Source organism: Ornithorhynchus anatinus, chromosome 15 (assembly GCF_004115215.2).
Source record: "Ornithorhynchus anatinus isolate Pmale09 chromosome 15, mOrnAna1.pri.v4, whole genome shotgun sequence".
NCBI lineage: Eukaryota > Metazoa > Chordata > Mammalia > Monotremata > Ornithorhynchidae > Ornithorhynchus > Ornithorhynchus anatinus.
The window spans coordinates 23,491,878-23,506,244 of NC_041742.1; the positions used below are offsets into that span (position 1 = coordinate 23,491,878).

The 14,367-nt window shown below is 41.0% G+C and overlaps 1 protein-coding gene across 2 annotated transcripts in view; it reads right to left on the reverse strand.

Moving 5' to 3' along the window:
* PIR (pirin) overlaps positions 1–14,367 on the reverse strand; it is a 72,057-nt gene that overhangs the window by 19,947 nt on the left and 37,743 nt on the right. For both annotated transcript variants that reach the window (XM_003431075.4, XM_016228017.3), the window contains one exon: positions 3,801–3,885. In XM_003431075.4, the coding sequence (XP_003431123.1) occupies positions 3,801–3,885 (85 nt within the window). The remainder of the gene's footprint in view (positions 1–3,800; positions 3,886–14,367) is intronic.

Here is a 14,367-nt window from a genome sequence, read left to right on the forward strand (position 1 = left end):
ACCAAAAGAATGGGTAACTTAACGTCGTTTGAGGAGTGAAGATATATGTGTATGATAGCATTGCAGAAAAATGATCCAGGAAATACAGAAGTATGGATTAGAGAGGGATTGGAAGCTCCTCCATTACACTGTAAACCCCTTAAGGGCAGAGATCGCATCTACAAACTCTATTGTATTGCACTCTCCCAGGTGCTTAGTGAGCACTCAACCAACCAATCAATCAATGGTACTTATTGAGCGCTTACTATGTGCAGAGCACTGTACAAAGTGCTTGGGAGATTACAACAGAATTAGCAGTTACATTTCCCAATTAATTGATGGGGGGGAGATTTGAGGCAGGGTGCTCTGTGAAGAGTCTAGCTGGGATGAAAGTACCTGGACCAGGTCAATGGCCATTAGGATGGAAAGAGGGCAATTTTACAGATGAGAGACTGAATGGGAAATTTTATAGACAGCAATATGAAGATGTGGGCTTCTGGAACAGAGAGGATGGTGGTGCTGCTGACTCTGGGTTTGGAAGGAAAGGTGAAATCTGTTTGAGCTTGAGGTGCCAGCAGGACACTCCTGTGGAGATGTCCTGGTGGCAATAGAAAATTTGAGCTTCTGTAGAAGGTGAGAGGCGATAAATTGCCAAGTATGTAAAATGCAATTCCAGCTTCTTGAGTGAAAGATGCTTTGGTCTAAGATCTTGTTTTACACTACGAGCTCAGTCTGTTTTAAGTTACCAGTGAAATAAAGTATATGGCTTTGTGGTCTAAGCAGCCAATATCTTCTTTCCATCCTTGAAAATACTTAAGAAAACCACCCCACAATTCAGCACAAACTCTTTATTTGGGAGAATATATGCTCATGTAATTGGCAAAAACAAGAAAGCTAACTATATTGTTCAGGAGTGGGGCACACTTGAGGAAAACTTGTAAAAGAGCATGAGAAAGTACTTTTGATCTAACCAGGTCACACAGCAGGCATTTGGCAGAATCAGGATTAGAACCCAGGTCCCCTGACGCTCAGACCCATGCTCTTTCCACTAGGCCACATGGCCTCCTGTCTCCGTAATGGTAAAGGGGAACAAAGAGGGTTTGGGAGATGTAAGGAAAGACTTCACAGAGGAGGTAAGACTTGATTAGAAGGCTATTGGAGGCCGGAAAGGAAAAGTCTTGGTGAATGGGAGAAGGGAAACTATTCCAGTTGAGTTGTAAAGTTTCAGAGCATGGAAAGGGAAGAACCATAGTGAGGAAAATAAGGACTCTTGTCTGAATGACGGGAAAGGAGACTGACAGCATGAAACAAGCTCTGTGCCAGGGCTTGAGGCCCAAGACCAATACCATCATCATGACCACTGTCAGTATGCACTCAGCAACTATAGATGATTTCCCTTTATTGAGAACCTCCTGGTGTAAAACACTGTACTAGGACCTTGGTAACAAACATACCCAGACAGCATCCATACAGTGTGAACAAAGAGGAAACCCAGATTCAAGTAGAGACTGTAGAAATCATCAAAAAATGAGTAAATAAATGAATAAAAGAGGGGAATTAAAAAGTGACAGATATGTAAATGTTAAGGATGGCTTATCGGAAGAACCGATTGGGAAGGTGGAGAATAGCTGGGGAATGCCTCCTGGTGTTTTATGAGGGATTTGAAGGTGGCGAGGGATGTGATTTGGCAGATTGTAGGAAGGAAGGCATGGCATTCAACAGGAAGGGCATTCAGCAGGAGTAAGAGCTGAGAAAGCCAACAGCGAAGTACAGCTAAGAGGTTAACCTAAGAGGCGTGAAGAGTGCAAGTTGTGGTGTGGCGGGAGAAGAGAGCAGGATGCTAATACCAAGTGAATTGGTGGAGAAACCTGAATCCAGTGTCATACTTTTCTATTTGGTGTGGACAGAAGTGGGTGGACAGTGCAGGTTAACCTACCTTCCACCACTAAGGAATCTGGGATTTTGCTGGCAATGAAGCTGAGGGGGAAGTTACATAAATGCGACAGCTGAAACTGTGGGGGCGCAACAATATTTACACAGGAATCCTCTTCAATTCAAGAGATTATCCTGATTGGATCAAAATTTTTTTAAGGAATGTCTTTTTTGGTGGGGAATCAATGTAGCATTAAGACACTATAGACCAAAAATGCTTGTACTAGTTTTTCTTCTGCCAAAGCTTTTTTTTTTAAGTATCCAATGTCGAGGCATGATCTCAGTATCTCTGATAGTACTTCAAAATGTACATTTATACCAGGCATATTTTCAGATGTGAAAAGTAATTTATTTGTTGTGCATATCCAATTCATTTGATAAATCATCTTTTCCTAGAAATACTGATTGTTTTCCTTCTCACTGAATGATAGCTCACAACTTTTATCAGTTTACAGAATTTAAAATCAGATTACTAGGCAAATGGAAAGGAGTCAAAAACAAAGAACAACTTTTAGTTCTTTTTTTAGCTAACAACTAACAGATGAAAAACGTGTAGCAGATGTGAAGGAATTTAATGATGTTAGATTAGATTCTTTACCAGTGATGCTCTATCAGATTCAATGCCTAAAATCTCTCTGGCTTGGTTCAGTCGTCTTTCAAAAAAGGACTCCAAAAACAGCTGGTTTCTGCCTGCTCAACCAATGAACTGATAAACACTTGGTCTGAAGGAAATAGGATGTTGGTCACATGGACCTCACATCTGCTTATGAGAAGGAATTAAAATAAAATTCAGGCTGCTTTCTGGGCAGAGAGAATGAAAAATGCATGCAAACATCTTCCAGAAGGGATACACCACTTCTTGGGGCTGGCTAGCGCCAGCCGGGATGAGGTTGAAGGGTGCCGTCTCTCATTTGTAAAATCTTTTAGGTCTTTTTCATTTTCCAAATCTATTCTTTTGTTCAGGTAAGTACACTGCCCTACGTTTTATAAGGCTGTGTCACCTTCAAAGCTATTATCGGTAGTTAGAAACCTCATCGATGTTTATAAAGACTGAACAGCTAAATCCTAGAAGACTCCATGTCTCTATTTACATACGCTGCAACTTTCAAAACCTGGCTATTTTAGCCTGAATCATCTAAGTATAGTCCGGCTGGCTTTCTAGTATCAAGTCTATTAGTGACTGATGCATTGAGCCACTCCAATTAATTCTAAGGTACTGGCTGCTTAGAATCAAGGAGCAGCAGAGATTCCATTTCATGACCTAGACACTATTTGCACCGCATTAAGAGGGAAAGACAGTAGGAAATGTGAGTCCTTCTATTTCCATTTCACTTATAAGGAAGGTAAATGTTTAAGTGAAACAAATGAATAGGGACTGAAGTGTTCCAGACTCCTAGACACTCAGACCCAAGCTTTCCTGAATCCCCGCAACAATTTCCTTGACAGCGGATTATAGGAATCACCCTCACATGCCTAAAGTGGGTTCTTGAAGGTGTCAGAATGGCTTTGCTAACAGCTGTCACTTCTCAAGAGGTTGAATGTTTTCATTTTAAATTGGTATTATAAGGCAATGCTGACACCTGGATAAAACTGGCACTCACAAAAGACAGAGGCACTCAGTTATTACACAGCAGAGCCGTGGTTCGAAAATCATGGTAACTGATTTTTCTTACATTTCCAACTCCTGGGAATATATTTCCCAGTAAAAATCACATCTCCATAGGTTAGTAGTGATAACAATATTTGAGTGCCCACTGGATGCGGTGCATTGAAGTACGGATAACATCAGGTCCTTGAGCGAAAGCTCACTACCAACAGACGGAGGAAGTAAATGCCCCGTGTGCCTTTCTCGTGTGAGGGGGATCAGTATTAGCCAGAGATTTCCATACCTTTAGGAATCGGCTGTACGTGCTTCGCTCCTTGGTCCAATTTGAAGTCCAAATATAAGGTTGGTGTGCGAGTATACACCTTAGACTAAAAGAGAAAAAAACAATCAATATTTCTTTTCTGAAAACATCACTCTTCCTGAAAAAAATGTATCACTGGGTCTTGAATAGCAAAGACTAAAGATAATCAGATAGGATTATATTGTATCTACTCCAGTGCTTAAGACATTGCTCAGTGCCAGATAAATGCTTAGTAAATACCCCATTATTATTATTATTTCTACTCACATTTGGTATTACTGAGGTTCCGTCCCACTGACCCTCCTGCCAGGTGGGACAATTTACTCACCTTGCCCTGTTCTGTCCCTACCTATGAAAGATGGGAAAATGTTTTTAGACTTCCCCTGCTCTGCACTATTTCTTCCAATGTCAGAAGGGAGGGCCTCTTGATCCCTGGAAGTAGAAACCCGGAAACATGGTTTCCATTTCTGGATCTGTCCCTGATTTGCTTTAAACCTGGGGCAAATTACTGAATCTTTCCATGCTTCACTTTCTTCATTTTAAAAATTAAGGCTTATAAACTTGTCTCTTATCTTACTTAGATGGATATTTTTAGCATTGGATGGAATTTTTCTAATGAATTCAATGGATTTGTCCTCTCTCTCTTCTCTTCCATTTCTTTTCTTTCCTCTATTCCTACTCTCTAGAACTTCAGGCAGCCAGGCAATTTCACTCATACAGGAGAGAAATGGAGGCTGGAGAGGAAGGGCAAAGGGGCAGGATGCAAAGAGGGAAAGGAAATCATTTTTTTTCCATTTAGTTCATGTCTAGAGTGTTCAGAGTACTGTACTAAGTGCTTGGGACAGCAGAATGAAGTTAAAAGAGACAAACAAAATGGGACATGGGAAAGGAAGTGTAGAAATGAGAAGAGTAGAAAGTGAAGGTACGGGAAAAGATCTAAGGAAATTATAGTTCCAAAAAATTATGCCAGTGGCTGCAGAATTGAGCACAGTATGAGATCCCTAGGCCTCACTTGTGGGCAGTTGGTCAATCAGGTGGTAGCTCTGCCCGACAAGACAGGACTGAAGCTTTTAAGAATATAGGGTAGTTTACAGCAGTTTTGGACACAAAGGCTTTCTGAAGCACTAAGGTGCCCCAAGACTGTCCCCTCCAAGTACTGCTTGACCTGCATTTTTTCTACTGATATTTCAGATTGTTGAATTGTAACGACTTCATTTTTGTATGATTTTCTTACAGTTATGAATGTCTGTCTTCATTCACTTGGGTTGTGATCCCTAGTGGGACAGGATTGAGTCTCAGTTGACTTTTGTCTGTATTTCCCTCCTTTATGAGCCCAATCTATTGTATTTTCAATCCTACAAATTTTATTGTGACAAAATGTACTAGCAGCAAATCCCCTTCTTGTTAATTGGCTGATAAAGTAGGTGCTGTTTGTACTATTAAGACACAGGCAGATGCCATACATTTTTGTTCATCTGCCATTATTTTCTCTGTGTAGACACAGATCATCTGAATGTGAATGTTTTAGATTTCTCGATGGTGGGAAACAGTTGAATGTGTTTTACAGTAGTCGGATGCAAAGAGAGCCTCAGAGAAAACATGTAATCTGTTGATATAAAAAACTCTTAAAATTGGGCTACATGCAGGACTTTCTCATAATCCTTTCTAAAAAAAATCAATAAATTGCACATCTGCAAAATTGGAAGCAATTTTGATGGTTTCAATATTTTGCATTGTATTTCTGAAGAATAAACGGTAACCTAAAGGTGCGTTTTAACTAATGTAGCCTAAAATGAAACCTTAATTTTAAGTCACAACCAAGAAAACAAATATATTGCCTTGGTTTTGAAAAAGCATATTTTAATCCTGTTAGGGAGGTAATTCCGTTAGGGTGTCAAATGCAAATTTTATTTGTATAACTCAAAGAGAAATATACATTATTATTCACAGCATATTTTCAAAGAAGCAATTCAACCTTGTTAGTTGTCTACTAGTCACAGTCGAAAAGAAACACCATAGTTAACTCACATTCCTTAACCCAAGACCATTAAATCCTCTAAACCCCAGTGAAAAGAACAGAGAGTTTGTTAAACAAATTATCAGATTAACTACAGTTCTGATCAACTCCAGAGGAAAATTTGGTTTAGACTTGTAACTTGCATGACAGCATGCAACATGTTTTGAGATATTGAAAATATTTAAAATCAAATGGGGATTCTTCTGAAAATAGGTATACATCCATTACAGAGCATGCTGCACGTTTATCATTTTGCCCTTCAGGTTTTCCCTTTCTGAACTTCTAAGCTACGAGCCCAATACATCGAGTGAAGGAAAAAAAATAAATCAAGTCTTTCCAAAATTATTAGTGCCCAAGGAACTCCTCACACATTTTTTGCTGATATTCAATTGATTTTTCCACCTTCTGAAGTTGGATCAGAAATTTACTTTCAAAGTTTCATTACATGTTTCAAAACCAGGTGTTACCTACATTCTGATTCCTTCAAAAGACTTTCCTCTCACTTCTTCCTTTACACCTTGATTTTTCTGCTTCTTTACTTCAGATTTGTTTCTGTGATCCTAATTAACCAAAGAAATTGTTGCTACATGGAAAATGAGTGGCTCAAATGTAACCCCAAAGATTAAACCCATAGTTTCCATACAAGTATGGCAAAGAAAATCCCTTAACTTTGCCATTATTTTTTTTTTAATACACCTCAAAACTGTCAGTTTCACCTTGGTCGCCTTACTGCTATACCAGACTTCTGTTAAATGTAGTGGCTTCCCATGCCAAAATTGTCATAAATATTTTCAACACAGGCATTTAAAGGTCTCCAGAAATATTTGTGCTCTTTCAAAAGACAGTTCTGATTTAGTCTTTTTAGATGAAAAATTCAGTTCACAATGGTGCATTTCCAATTACAGGCCTCTGTACTCACTCTCTTTGCAATTATTAAAATATCAAAGCCCAAATCCCATGAGGGAGGGGAAAATGGTGAGCTCTGTTCCTGGACACCCCAAAATTAGTTATGTATAGTGCATTCCTAAGCAGGCACACATATTTGACATTTAAAAAAAAAGCAGCACTTCATGAAATAAGAAGCCAAGTCTTTTATGTACTGCCCAGTGCCAAGTACACTGTGAAGGCTTAATAAATACCGAACAACAATCGGGTTGCACAAACTCTGCGTCTGTTAGTATTTCTTAATAAAGGCACATTTCCATTCAGCAACTCTTTCGATCGGTACATTTTCATTTTCAGGCAGAGTCCTCAAGGATCGCTCCACTGTTTCTTCTAATTTCCAGCACACAGTCTGGCTCATAATTCTTTCACGAGTGCTTGAACAGCACCTGTAGAAGTGATATTTCCCCAAAACAGTGGGACAGATTATTTAAGAGAGGCATGACGGGTGATTTCTAGTTAGAATTCCCCAACACACTGAGTCTATTAGAACTCTGAAGGGATCTCTCTGAAAATGTTGCTGTAGAGAAAACCAGGGTTGTGCTCTCTCTAGATAGTATCTCAAAACTTCTGGCCAACTCAAATGGCCATATCCCATATGATTTAGCTTTTAAGTTAGACTTGGCTTATTAAAAGCACACTTCCTCTCTCTTTTCTGTGTCAGGTACTGAGATCAGTTGGAGTGTTCTCTTTCTAACAGTTCCTGCGATTGGATAGAGACCTGGATTCATGGAGGAGGTGGAATCTGGGCTTTAGATATATTCTCTATACGCTCCCAAGCACCTTCAGGACATTTGTAATTAGTCAGCCACAGCACAATAATATTAAAAAAGTCTAATGTTTCCTAAGCCAGAGATCAAGCCCTCTCTTGAATCTACAGCACCCTGATTTATTGAACTGATAATTTAAAAAAATTCCAATAACAAGAAAAAGAGATTAGCTTCTACCCTAAATGCCAAAGGTAGCGTGGGAAGGATGCAGCAGAATGATCAAGTGTTGACTCTGTATGAAGTGTTTCAGAAAAAGAAGGCAAGGTTGTCTGACAAAATACCAGAGGCCTGGGAGGGAAAGAAAAGGGCAAAAAAAAAAACCAAACACCCAAAGAGCCAATTTATACTAACCATGAGATAAAATATGACAATCAGAGGCTTAATGGATTCATAAAGGACTTTGAATTTCAAGGAATATACCCACGCTCCTGCCTGTGGGGTATGCGTGTGTTAAGCTAAATCATGTAGTTACTAGTAATGGCTATATCATAAAGTCCCTCTCTTTACGCAGGATAGTTATTTTGGAGAAGTGAGGATAAGTAGGCTTAAGGAGACTGGCAAGAAACAAACAACTGTTAGAAGCTGAACTAACACCCTATCAATTTTAGCAGGTAATTGCATATCAGGGGGATAGAATCTGATAACTTCACTCACTATATTTAGACCCTGCCTGAAGTTGGACTAAAGATGATTTATGGAGGTTTCTGCCAGAGAAATGGTAAATGCCCTTGTCTGTCCAAAACAACACATCTATAACCCCAGATATACAATAAATGAGCAGAGGCCCAAAATATCCTAGCAAAGTCCCTGGGAACTACTCAACTCACTCTGGGAAATTTCATCAGAATCTGAGGCATTTACATTTTTATCCCAACATCTTTAATGACTCTTCCAACAGAGATCTCCTTCATAATCTCTATTACCTCAATTTGCTGATATTCAAATAAAAGGCAGAAAAGATTTTGCAATAAAACATATATAGCTGTAGAGTGGGAAACTATTGATAATGACAGAATATTCCATCAAAATACCGAAGCTTTGGAAGAGGGAGGAGGGTGTTCGTGACCCAAAGCAGAATTAAGCTCTCACATTTATGACATAGTGGAATCTGGTTTGATTCTACCTCTTTTTGTGGTCCTAATTTTCCAAGATATTCCTAACTAAAGAAAGATTCTTATTTTGATCTCTCTGTGCAGGAAAAACACAAGCGATTTGGAGGACTCAATGAAATATTCATTTGTGCCATTATTATTAGTATAATATCTGCACCACTAATGGCAAGTTATTTTTCCTGGTCGGTTTAAGTGCACATGAGCACCCACACAAACATGGGTAGACTGATTTTACGTTTGAAAATACTACTAGCACTGCGATTTAATCACTGTGCATTGCGGTCAGGAAACCTGTCTACCAACTCTGTTAAACTGCACTCTCCCAAATGCTTTAGTACAGTGCACACAGCGATCAGTAAATACGACTGATTGACTCTGTGAATGTTGCTGATTAGATAAAGGCGTAAAAAATCCATACCACCATACTATGTATCACGCAAAGATTGCTCCTTCTTGCACTGTTGCATTTATTAACCATGACTGTGGGTGATCTTTCCATTTCTTCCTCTTGGTGTCACAATCTTCCTGAAGTTTCTATTCTAAGGCGGTGATCTGTTCCCACTTTCCTGATCCAAAGCTAATATTTCTTCCATTCTGGTCCCCCACCTGTCTACAGATAAACTACATCGGATTTTTACTCCACTGTGTCTGTAAAGTGTTTTTACTTAATATTAATGTCTGCCTCCCCCTCTAGACTGTAAGCTCACTCTGGGCAAGGCATGTGTCCCTTATATTGTTATACTGTATTTTCCTAAGTGCTTAATACAGTGCTGTGCACACAGGAAGTGCTCAATAAGTATGACTGACTGATCGATGAATCTTCATCCCACCACCCGATACCCCATTTCAGTTCACCAAAGGATGAACTACATTAAAGTATGTACTTTATTATTCTGTAAATACTTGTCTCCCTTATTAGACTGCATTATTATTAATAATGATGATGATGATGGTTAAGTGCTCACTATGTGCCAGGCACTGTACTAAGCTCTGGGATGGATACAAACCAAGCAAGTTGGACACAGTCCCTGTCCCATGCGGGGCTCACAGCCTCAATCCCCATTTTACAGATGAGGTAACTGAGGCACAGAGAAGTGAAGTGACTTCCCCAAGGTCACACTGCAGATGAGTAGTGGAATGGGGATTAGAACCCATGGCTTTCTGACTCCCAGGCCCATGTTCTATCCACTGCACCATCTGCTTTTCTGCAAGGTGCACATTTCCTGCCCTCATGGTGCTTACAGTCTAAGGGAGACAAGTATTTACAGAGTAATTAAAATACATACTTTAATATACAGTTGAATAAATATATGTAGATGAGTGTTGAGGATGAGTCTAAATCAGTACCTAAGTGCTAGAGGTGGCTGAGGGGTTTATATGACTTGTTTGTGAACGCTGGGCCTATCACAGGTACCACGTCTGACGTCTAGAACGGTTCTTTCCATAGCACCTATGTCCTTTACTTATCAAATGGCAAGCCGTTAAAATCAGTGGCTGAAACTTCTCACCCACATCTAAGCGATGCTTATTTTAGCGTACTTTCATTAGAAGAGACACTGGAGGCAAATGGATGACCGCAACCGTCCTTTGGTGAACTGAATTTTGGTGTAATGAATTTTAAAGCCTTTTTTAAAAGATGTCATTTAAGTGCTTACTATGTGCCAGGCACTGTACTAGGTGATGGAGTACTTAAAAGGTAATCAGGATGGACACAGTCCATGCCCTGCATGGGACTCACAGGCTTAATCCCCATTTTATAAATGAGGTAACTGAGGCACAGAAAAGTTAAGTGACTTACCCGAAGTCACACAGCAGATAAGTGGTAGATCTGGGATTAGAACCCAAGGGCTTTGACTCCCAGGCCTGTGTTCTTTTTACTAGGCCATGCAGCTTCCCTAGTGCTCACTTGTCCCACGAGGAGGACTAGTGATAGTAATGCTATTTATTGAGTACCCACTAGATGGAATGCACTTATTAGACCGTAAGCACCTTGAGGGCAGGAAATGCACACCTTGCAGAAAAGCAGCACGGTGCAATAGATAGAACATGGGCCTGGGAGTCAGCAAGTCATGGGTTCTAACCCCCATTCCACCACTCATCTGCTGTGTGACCTTGGGTAAGTCACTTCACTTCTCTGTGCCTCAGTGGCCTCATCTGTAAAATGGGGATCGAGGCTGTGAACCCCACGTGGGACAGGGACTGTGTCCAACTTGATTTGCTTGTATACACCCCAGTGCTTAGTACAGTGCATAAAAGTTATTATTATTCAATTATAAAATTCATTCTCTAAACATTCCCAAAGTATTGATCATATGAGAAATCATGTGACAGGCAATGGTATTGAAAATTTCCTGGTTCATATGTTGCGTCTTAAATTGTAGAGCAATATTTAGTCCTAGCTTTATTTCCACAATTTTTTCAAATTATGATGCTATCTATGTAAGTCACAACCTTGAGCCTTACCTACCTACCAACTCAGTTACTCAGTTATTGATGGAGGGCAAATGCTGACAAAACCCCAAGGAACTCTTTCTGAAATGCAATGTCAAATATAGGATTCATTCTCTTTTCCAATTTGAGAAATGCAGAAACAGCACTGTCTAATGGAAAGAGCACGGGCCTTGGGTGTCATTAGGACTTGGGTTCTAATCCCAGCTCCTCTACTCACCTGCTGATGTGATCTTGGGCGATTCACTTAATTTGTCTGTGCCTCAGTTCCGTCATCTGCAACATGGAGATTAAATACCTGTTCTCCCTCCTACTATGAACCCCATGTGGGATCTGATCATCTTGTATCCACTCCAGCGCTTAGTACAGTGCTTGGCCTATAGTAAGCTCTTAACAAGTACCACAGTTATTATTATATCTATTCCCCTTCATCTGAAGCACGGTGTTACGCCCTGGAATAGCAATAAACATTAATCGATAATGATAACCTTTTCCTTTCTGCCCGCGCTCATGCTTGGCAGTGTATTTTCTAGTGTTCGGCAAACATCCTCTTGGATCACTGGGTTCCCTAATTCACTTCACGTAAATTAATATCACAAAATTCCAGGTCAAATTAATTTTCGCATTTTCTTTTATAAACCATTAATTTTCTTAGTTGGAAATCCACCCTGCCATTAGTGAGCTGGCTGCTTCAGCACCCCTCACTGCAGGAGGATGCTAGTTAGAGTGTCCTAGAAAGGTTACTTGTCAGTTATATATCCACAGGCTTGCCAGATGTCCTGCTCTGCTGGTGGGCTGGGCAGCTACTGTTTATCTTAAAATAGTTCAGACACCCATTGAGACAGCCACCGGGTCCTGGAAAGGGAACAGACATCTGAAGCTTGCGGTTGGGGCTAATGCTGAGTGTGTAGGTTCTTGCCTTGTGCCTTGATTTACTTTTAGAGGAAAATCTATCATGCGCCATCGTGAATCATGCCCCACAGCGTACATCTCCAGGGGTTTCTGGGAGCTGAGGAATACTGCTCGGGTTTCTGTCACCACCACACTGCCCTAAATGTGGAATGTCAGTTTCAGCCACTGACTGGAGGAATTTATGTTCCTTGTAAGGATGGAAAGCAAAATGTAGCAACTTGGAAAATTAGGGTGTTTATCAGCAAATGGTGTATTGCCTCATTGCAAAGTTTTGGGCCCCTTTCCAATATCCGGGGATGGGATTCCAGGGGAGCGGCCCCAGTGACTGGAGTGGTGACAGCAGCGGTGGACCATCTCCGGGTGGCATTTTTAAAATTATTTTTACGTGACGATAATGATAAGAATAATAATGTGGTATGCGTTGAGTGCTTACTATGTGCCAAGCACTGCCCCAAGCACTTGAGTAGGTACAAGTGAATCAGGAAGACCCGATCCATCCCTCATGGTCTAAGGGAAGGGAGAACAAATACTGAATCCCCATTTTACAGATGAGGAAACAGTGGCACAGAGAAGTTAAGTCATTTGTCCAAGGTGACATATCAGGCAAACAGTAGAGCCAGGTTTAGAACCCAATTAATATCACTGATGGCCACGCAGTTTCCCGTGGCCTACTGAAAAACCACTAGTGTTAAGAACGCTTAAATGGGATTCTCCAAAAGGAAAATGGAGAGGAGATAAACAACGTTCAAATAACGACAAGTAGAATTCAAACAGAATCAAAAGACTGTGGTTTTAGATTGAATAGGGGAGTGGGAGAGGTATTCTATTACACCCAAAACAACTGGATTGAAACCCCACATTTTGCTTCTGGACATTTTTCCCCCTTTTTCAGCTTGAAGGGTTGTCCGTCATCTCGACAACTTCCAGTGGTTGTCCGTTCATTTTCTGCTGTAGTAGTACTATAAGTCTACTATAAGTACTATATGACAACTATATGACATGCTTAGTGTGTTTGGAACACTGTACTAAGCACCGGGAAAGTACACAGAAGCGGGAATTGGACACCTTCCCTGACCTGGCGGGGGCTCACAACCTAAAGGAAGGAAGAGAATCCGTTCTAAGCAGTCTCACTTTAAGGGAAGAGATTAGGTCTCTTTCTTCCTCTTACCTATCACTCTCTTCTTTTCTACCCCATCTTCTACTCACCGCATTCCTTCCCACCTTCTCGCTGTGCCTTGCTCTCGTTCTTCCCACCTCCAAAGTCCGGCTCCCACCCTTCCTCCTGCCTCAAACTCTGTTGCTTTCCAAATACACCAGGCCACAGCTCTCCCCACCTGCAAAGTCCTTCTGAAATCCCACCTACTTTAGGAGGCATTCTCCAGGTAATGTTTCTTCTCCCCGGATCACAGCCTCCCTACTCCTAAGTACTTTTGTTCTTCCACTGCACTATATAAATCAGTACAGAACTCTGCATCCAGTAGGCACTCAATAAACACGATTAATTGGCAGATGCCGAAAAAGTATTACAGGCTTTGCCTGCCTAAACCAATGGAAACATTTAATGGCAGCCCCGGGAACCCCATGTCAAAATTTCTAATCCTGCTTAACATATAGCACATGGCCTTAAACCAATCTGGGAAAATTCATGAGCCAAGTCAGAATAGTTACCCACAGGCATTAGAAGTATCCCACGTATGACAGAGTCAGGGAAAAATGTCTAATACTGGTTGGGGACGGATCTCGGCTTTTGATTTACTGAGCTGACACAGCTGTGGGGCCTGTGATGTCAGCAGCCGAAAGAAGCTGGCATACCGACTGCAAAGCTCCAGCTGGAGATGTCACAGGGAACTAGAGGGAGGGAGGATGTGAAGAGGGGGTGAAGATGGGGGGCAATCAACAGAGATCCAAAGAAACCAGATGAGTCGATAAGTTTGAGTAGCTTTCGAATACTCTGACTCTTCCCCACCTCCCAAGAAGACACTTCCCTATGTAATAATGATCCTTCAATTTGGAAGGAGATCATATTTATCCTCGTGTGTGGGCATGGTTAAGGCCACCCACTCATGATCAGTAACTCACTGCCAACTGGTCAAAAATAAAGACACTTCCTTATTCTGTTGATTTTCTTGCCATCATGGTCACGGTGTTGTGTGCGTTTCTGTCGGTGCCACGATCTTCCTGAAGATTTTATTAAAGGAGAGGTGCCCCTCTCCTAATTGCCTGTACCAGAATGATCTGGCTGCTGCTGCAATCTGCCAGAAGACTAATTCCACGCCACTTAGTTTGACATTCTCTTTCCCTAAACGTTGAAAATGTTTGCTCTGTCTCTCTACTTGAAGGATCTCAGT